Below are 8,691 nucleotides of genomic sequence, written 5' to 3'. Positions count from 1 at the left end.
ATATTATCTAAATTTGATTTGCATTATATGCCATAAGAAGCAGTTAAAGGCCAAGCTTCAACTTATTTATTAACTAATCACCCATGTTTTGATATCAACCATAAATTGGAATAAGATATTAACATTATTATTATGAAACTTGTTTCATGAGAATTATGATTTTAATAGATAAAAAACCAAGATCAGAGTTAGAGTTATTGCAGAAGTAATAATAACTTGTCTAGTAGGTTATAATATGAACTTATCATTTTGGCTTGATTTTTCCTAGACTAATAATCACATTCAATATGAGGTTTTGATTATAGGCTTGGAAATACTTCTAGAGTTGGGAGTTAAATTAGTTATAGCTAGTCAACATAAGTGTGAACGATGTATTTTTATGAATTCATACTTTATAAAGGTAAAAAAAAAAAAAAACCTTATTAATAGGTTCTCTAATTTAATTTTTTTTAAGTAAAAGGAATCAATACAAAAGCCAATGACTTGACTCAATATGGATCGTGATATAAAATGATTATCAATCAGTCATAAAAAATATACAACTAGGATGTCATGATAAGTAAAAAAACTAAATATTTTATGGCCAGAAAAGAACAAAAAATAGTATCGATAAAACTATTTGGCAAAAAGGTGTTAAGCATGCCAATAATATAGCTCAATACACCATATGTCATTAATTGAACTCAATATAATGATCAAACCATAGTCCTTTTAGGGGCTAGATAATGAAAATTATTAGCAAAATACACTCACCATCTTTAAGAGAGCATAATTACATATTGGTTACTAATTATTACTTCATTATTGGGTTGAAAATATTTCTAATCTATCAATGAATCAAGAAATTATAATCAAACTCTTTAAGGACTCTAAAAAATAATCATGATTGATCAAGGGGCAATATTCACTAAAAACGATATGAAGGAATTCACACAAGACTATTGTTGTACTCGACGTTGCAGCAAAAAAAAGAAAAGAAAAGAATAACACTTTTTGGCGTGTTCTTTTGGGAAATGGTCTAAACTTGTGAAATGCAATTGTCACCTAGTATTATAGTTAATAGAAACTCTAACTAGTCTTCAAAGATCAGTGGTAAGGGACAAGTTATACCTAAGGGAAGATAATATCACTTTTAAAGAATCAAACTGTATTATTGATCTTGTCTTAATTGCTAATAGTATGTTATGCTATACTACTGTGGTTTATTTACATGGTGATGGTTAGTTTATCTCAATGAATTAAACTATGGTTGAAGGTTAAATTCTAATCATTATAAGGTTCAATTGGTTTTGCCGTTCCTAATTATTTGGTACATTGACAACTAAGTTAGTTACCCAAGATCATAACTCAATCCATGTCCATGAATATACCAATGAGTCTACGTTGGGCTCATTGAACCCATTCTAAATCATAGGAAAGGTTTATGAAAAAAGCTTTGACAAGGTTCACATAACCTATCATACCTCAATACTTTTAACTCCGACGTCATTAAATATTGAACTGCAAACTTTTGTTATTTTAAAATTCTAAAGAACATGTTACTTCTCATAGCATTTGAAGCAATGGCTTACTGTGAGTTTATTTACTTTAAACATTGAAAGCAAATAACAAAGTGTTTTTTTATTTTAGAAAACCAAGGTGTTTTTCTAGATTTTCGATATGTTGACCCGATAAACCCTTTGATTTTAGACAAGTTTTATTGGATTTAATAAATTTGTCATTAAGTCCAAATATACAAGCATAAACATTGTTTTTTTAAAAACAAAAAAACACAAAAACATTTTATTCAAATGTTAATGCCAAATATTTTTTTTTATTTTAGATTTTTATGCTAAGACAAGTATTTTTATCAAATTCTAAAACATAAAAAAAAATATTTTTGCCTTTTTTTTAATCTTTTTAACAAACAAACTAGAAAGACAAATGTTTTTTTTTAATGATAGAATATGCTAAAAAAAAAAGGATTTTTGGAAAGACTTGTCTATAATGGTCACAAAATATTTATTCAAATAAATTTGATGTTTTTCTTTTTAACTTACATCATAATCAAACACAAAATTTACACATGAAAACAAATAAAATCCTTCCAAGCTCCACAATACATCTTCAAGAATTTGACAGAGTTAGGTGAAGTTGTTGGGATTCAAATGAAGGCTGTAGAAACAGTAGTAATGTATGGGATGACACGCCATCGCGTTTGATGGCTCTTGATCATTAATGAAGGGGAGTTGATTTTAGAAAATGGTTGAAATGAAGGAAAAAAGGTAGTCTGGATAAAGATAAAAGCCATCCAGTTCAAGTTGGATAGCTTGCAAACGAGAGGGCATTTTATCTTGTATTTAAATCTCATGTAATATTTATCTCTTGTAATAAACACATAAGCTCTATCTCTTATTTGCTGTAACGACTTTGGATATATATAAAGAAGAACATACATGCATATCTCTAGTAGGTTTTTTTAAAGTTTTTTCATGGTATCAGAGCCAGTTATAGCTAATGCTTTTATCAATCCTATGGCTGCCACTACAGACGCTTCCTTTTTTTCCACTGTCTTTAATCTTTCAGCTCAAGTTATCTCCATCAAACTTAATGGAACTAACTTTCTTGCCTAGTCCTCCTTAATTTTCCAGTGATGAACTAAAAGCCCAAGGTATTCTTAATTCTACTTATGTGGTTTGACAATATAAAAACCAAATGGTACTTAGTTGGATTATTTCCTCTTTATCTCATGCAGTGGTTTTCACCATTTATGGTCTTAAGACCTCTTGGTTTGCTTGGCAAGCTCTAGGTGCACGGTTTGTTTCACCCTTAACATCTTGAATTTCTTTTATTAAGAGGAAGTTGTGATCTTTACAACAAGGCTCTATGTCTTGCCAAATTTGTTTGGATGAAGTTAAGTCCCTTGTTGATGATTATCTGTTGCTGGGAAACCTATTAATGATTTTGATTTAATTTTATCTGTTCTTAGTGGTCTTAACTCCTCCTTTCACTCCTTCATGACAACATATATGCTGCTTGCTAAGAAGAAGCCTATGTCATTATTTGATTTTCATACAAAGTTGTTGAATTATGAGCTTATGCAAAAAATTTATAGTCAATCCATTCAACCCGAGGCAAGACCATATACTTTATACACACATAAAAATGATTCCAAACCTAGATCTCAAAACAACACCAACAAATCATGTTTTTCTGGACCTTAAAAAACTCGAGTACCTCCTTTTCTCACTTTTTCCAATCGTTACCTCATTTGTCGCCTCTATCATCAGCCATACCTGTTATTTTGAATTCCCGCTTGTGATCTCCATGTCAGATTTGCAAACGGGAGGGACATCAGGCTTTGAACTATTTTAACCTTATAAATTATTCTTTTTAAGGATGTCACCCTCCAACTGAATTAGTTGTTATGGCTATTCAAGGTAATACCACTTATCTCAATCAACATCAATGATATGCTGACAATGATGCTACTATTAATGTCACCTCAAATATTGCTAATCTTGCAACCTCTCAACCTTATGAAGGAGATGACTCCGTAGGCATAAGTAATGGAATAAGGTTTACCATCTCTCATACCAACACTACTTCTTTTAAAAATCTTTTTTCTACTCTAACCTTAAACAATGTTGTTTATTGTCCTCAAGCCTCGATTCATCTCTTCTCTATTAATAAATTTTGCAAGGATAATAATGTTTACTTTGAACTCACCAGTTCTAATTTTTTTGTGAAGGACATCCTAAAGGAGGACACACTCATGACGAGGCCAAGTGATAATGGATTGTACCCCATCAACCTTCGTAACTAATGTCATCAAAATTTCATGCTCTTACCATGACTGTTAGCGTTAAGGCTTTTACCTCCACATGGCATTGTTGTTTAGGACACTCCTCCTCTACAACCTTTCATCGTCATTTCTAAATTTTCTCTTCTAGTTAGTAATTCAATCAATAAGTAGGCTATTTATATGTCTTGTCTACTCGATAAGTCTAAACAATTGCCATTTTCCAAGTCTTCAAACGAGTCAACAACTACTCTAGAAATAATTCATTTTGATGTTTGGTCCATTTCCACGCCTTCATTAAGTGGTTGTCAATATTATGTAATTTTTATTGACGACTATACTCGCTTTTGTTGGCTATTTCCACTGTTCTAATAAATCCAATGTTTATTCTACATTTGTTAAATTCAAACTTTTAGTGGAAAAACAATTTAATTACACCATCAAACAATTTCAAGTGACAATGGTAGGGAATATTGTTTTACCATCTTTAAGCAATTTTTGAGTGCCAACAGTATTTGTCATCGCCCATCATGTCCTCATACCTTACAACAAATTAGCCTCATTGAGAGGAAACATCATCATATTATGGAAGTAGGACTTACTCTTCTTGCCTAGTCTGGCTTACCTAAGAAATTTTAGGTTGATGCGTTTCTAACCTCTATTTTTATTATTAATTATTTACCTACCAAGGTCCTTGATTATTCATCACATTTTGAACATCCTTTTCACGTTCCTCCTGACTTCATATATTTTCGATCCTTTGGATGTCAATGCTTTCCATACCTTTTTCCTTACTCAACTAATAAATTATCTTATCACAACATACCTTGTATTTTCATCGGTTTTTGCTTTAATCATAAAGGTTTTCAATACTTTGATCCATCTTCCAGGCATGTGTATATCTCTCGAAATATGATTTTTGAAAAAGTTAATTTCCTAACTCAAGTACAATCCTTCTTCACTGACTTTGCCAGCAACGTGCACCCCCTAGGTAATTCTCCTAACTTACTTTTATCTCCTCCCTCAAATATATTTATTTATTCCCATATTACTGCTCCTTCCTCATCTACCATGTTTTATAATTCTATCTCACCTGACCATGATCTCCATTCCCTTACACCAATTTTCATTTCTAGCCATTTTGATATTCCTCTGGCCTTTCTTGTTTCCTGTGCACCTATTCACCAACTTCTTCTTTCCATAATAGAGAACCTTCTGATCATCAAGACAAAACACCTCCTCTTCCTATACCTTCCTTTTATATGATCACCAAATCCTAGATTGGCCACCTTAAACCCCATAGCTTTCTTAATTTCCACTTATATTACTCTACCTATCACCCTTTCCAAGCTCTACATGCAGGTGTGGTCATCTCTGAGCCTTGGACTTATGCTCAAGCAACCTCTATACTCGAATGGCATGTGACAATGAACATTGAATTGTAGGCATTATTAAAGAATGACACCTGGTCTTTATGTTTTCGTTCTCCTGGTAAAAATATGGTTCCCTGCAATGGGTTTTCAAACTAAAACGATGACCTGATGGATATATTGAATGTCACAAAGCTAGACTAGTCGATGTTGTCTATTTATAGAGAAGTGGGATTGATTTTCATGACATGTTCAGTCCCATTATCAAACCTTCTACTATTCGTATAGTTCTTACAATTGTCGTTTCTTTCAATCGGGATATTAGGCAACTTGAAGTCTTTAATGCCTTTCTCCATGGCTTTTTAGAGGAAGAGGTTTATATGACATAACCAAAAGGCTTTGAAGATTTGGTGCACTCCTAGTTTGTATATAAGCTTCACAATTCTCTCTATAGTTTAAAGCAAGCTCCTTAGGCTTGGTTTAATTGTTTATCCATTGCACTGTTGTCTTTTAGCTTTCATAGTTTGTAAGTTGATCCCTCTTTATTCACTTATCACCATGGTTCAGTACATATATGTTTTTATTTATTTATTTATTTATAAAAATATAAGTATATTAATGGATAAAAAATTTACAATGCTGGAGAACCAACAAAATCATATACAATAATATACAAAAACATGGAACAAACTCCTAGAGAAGACTTTACATCAAAGCTGAAGCTAACAAGCTAAAATTAGCAGACAATAGTTATGTGAGGAACTATAAATTACAAGGTTCCCATCCTAACACAAAGAAAAGTTAAAACAGGCAACTATCCTGGACGTCAATTAGAGCGTGAAAAAGCCAGGATGCAAAATCACACGAGCATCATACAATATAACAAATCTGCAAGAGAGATAGCAACAATAATGCCTAACAAGAAGCATGTGCATTTTAAGGACTACAAATAGAAGAGAAGACAACTTCCCACAAGAAAGTTCATTCAGGCTAACCATCATGCAATCAACTAACAATAATGTGAGGGATATTATGCTTATAAAAGTGCAATATCATGTAGAATAAAACCTAAAATCTCTAAAATAGAGTTTCAACTAGTGAGTAGGATTTCTTAAAGACTATTCGATTCCTTCCTATATCAAGTAGACGACAATGCTGGGGAGACTCTTTTCATTCTTGCAACAATGTTTTTCTCTGTAATATTAAGGCCCCAAATAGCATTACTAATGTTTGCCATACCCCTGCAAAGCCAAAGCTAGGGTTTAGCCTTTAACCATAAAAGGGATGTCCAATTACAAGCAAATAAGAGGTGACTATGGCTTTCCTCATGATCCGGACAGAAGACACAGCTAGCATCAGTATCAATAAAGTACAACCTGTCTCTTGTTCTCAACCTCCCAAGCAAAGCAAGCCAAAGGATGAAACTATGCCTTGATAAACACCAAGGTTCCCAAACAACTTTAACCCATGACACTAGGGTTCCTTAGAATCTCAAAAACTCATAAGCATGACCCGAGAAAGGCTCAAAAATATTGTCCCAACTTTACATCATAGAGATCACTTCTGATTAACCCCTAGAATCTGCAAGAAGCTAATCTCGAAAAGAAAGAAGGGACTTCCATATAGGAGAGGAGGTTATCTATAAAGGGACCAACCAGATAGAACTATCTGGAAAGTAAAAATGATGCACCCATCTAATCCAAATCAAGTCAGTTTTTAAATGGATATTCCATAACTGCTTTACAATGAAACAGAGGTTCCTTGCCTTGATGTCATAAAGCCCCAGTCCTTCTTCATCCTTTGGCAAACAAATGTGCTTCCAGGTTATTAAGGCGGACTTGCTTTTGGTTGTGTTATCAGTCCATAAGAAGTTCCTGCAAATGCATGCAATTTGGTTGATGAAAGTATCCAGCATGAGGAATATGTTGAGCTAAAATTGCACCATGCCAAAGAGAACAGATCTAATTAATTCCAGTCATCCAACATAGGATAAATGCTTGTCCATCCAACCTTGTATAGCAGATTCAAGTTTATGCAAGAGAGGGGAAAACTGGCTAAAAAAAAGGCAGTGGGGGCTGAGGGGGACACTAAGGTATTTGAAGGGGAAACTATCTTAAAAAAACAAGAATCTTAGAGGATACCCTACTTAATACTGTCTCCAACTCCATCAAAATATATGAAAGATTTCCCTGCATTGATGTGTAATCTAGAGGATTGGCCAAAGACATGCAACTATTCTAGAAGGATTCAACCAGAAGATCTGTCCCCCCCAACATAATAGAAGAATATCATCAGCAAAAGCAAGGTGACAAATATTTTGAGAAACACACTTCGGGTGATAATGGAAGCCTGGCTGTTGAGATGCTGTCTTTAGCATACGTAAGAGATATTCCATGCAGATGAGAAAAAGATAGGGAGAGAGAGTATCACCCTACCGAACTCCACACCTCCTAGGAAAAAATCCATAAAGGCTATCATTGATAGCAACAGAGAAGGAAGAAGTTTCCACATATAACATTACTAGATGAACAAAATGGTAGGGGAAACCTAGAAGATGAAGAAGCTCTCTGAGAAAGACCCATTGCACCGAATCAAAGGCTTTCTTGAATTCTATTTTTATAAGGCAACAGGGAAAGGTTCTCTTCCTGTCATAATGCCTAAGGAACTCTTGAGCCAGGTTAATGTTATCGATTATATTCCTCCCTCTAAGCACATTGCAACAAGAGATTGACCTAAAATCATTTGTTGAGTTGACATTAGCAGATTTTAGAACCTGAGCAATAATGGAATGATTAATCTGCTTTAGGATTTGGCCAAAAGAAAAGAAATCCTGAAGTGCTACACAAAAATCAGCTCTAACTATATCCCAAGATTTTTTGAAAACAAGAGATGAATATCCGTTAAGACCGGGAGCTTTATCATTACCAATGCTGAAGAGATTTTCCTTGACAATTTCATTAGAGACAGGCACCAAGAGAAAACTATAGTGGGATTCATCAAGACAAGGACCACTATGAACAACAACAACATCAATAGGAGAAACAGATGATGAAGTTCTAAGAAGGTTATGGTAGTAATGAACAAATGCAACATTAACTTCATCTATAGAGGTGGTAAGAGCCCCATTACTACACAGGATGACAGTGATGAAACTCTTCTTGTGCTTATGACGCATCAAAGCATGAAAAAAACTTGTACCTCTATCATTTTTCTTGAGAAAATTACACTTGAGCTTTTGGGTAAAGAACGCTTTCTCAACAGATTTAAGGTTTAAGAGATTCAACTTCATTTGATTAACTCTATGCAGAAGAGATATGTCATCTCTAGAATTGTGTAGGAGGCATTGTTATTACTCCAAGTCGGTCTCTGCTCTAGTAACTCTCTTTGAAATATGGCTAAAATGAAGCTTATTTAAAGACTTTAGGGGAACCTTCAAAAACTTGAGTTTCTTGCATAAAATATACATGGGAGTACCTACCACCGGGGATTGCCATCCTTTAGAGATTAACCTTGCATATTATGGGTGATCAACCTATATAT

The 8,691-nt window shown here is 33.7% G+C and overlaps 1 protein-coding gene across 1 annotated transcript; it reads right to left on the bottom strand.

Annotated features, from left to right (window-relative positions):
- Positions 1-7,582: 7,582 nt before the first annotated feature.
- Positions 7,583-8,326, bottom strand: LOC118027477 (uncharacterized). Its single transcript, XM_035030852.1, has one exon. The coding sequence runs from the start codon at positions 8,324-8,326 to the stop codon at positions 7,583-7,585; it is 744 nt and encodes a 247-aa protein (XP_034886743.1).
- Between the last annotated feature and the right edge of the window lie 365 nt (positions 8,327-8,691).

Source organism: Populus alba, chromosome 1 (genome assembly GCF_005239225.2).
Source record: "Populus alba chromosome 1, ASM523922v2, whole genome shotgun sequence".
Classification (NCBI taxonomy): Eukaryota; Viridiplantae; Streptophyta; class Magnoliopsida; order Malpighiales; family Salicaceae; genus Populus; species Populus alba.
Note: the sequence above shows the minus strand (reverse complement) of the source record. Positions and strands in the feature narration are given on the sequence as shown.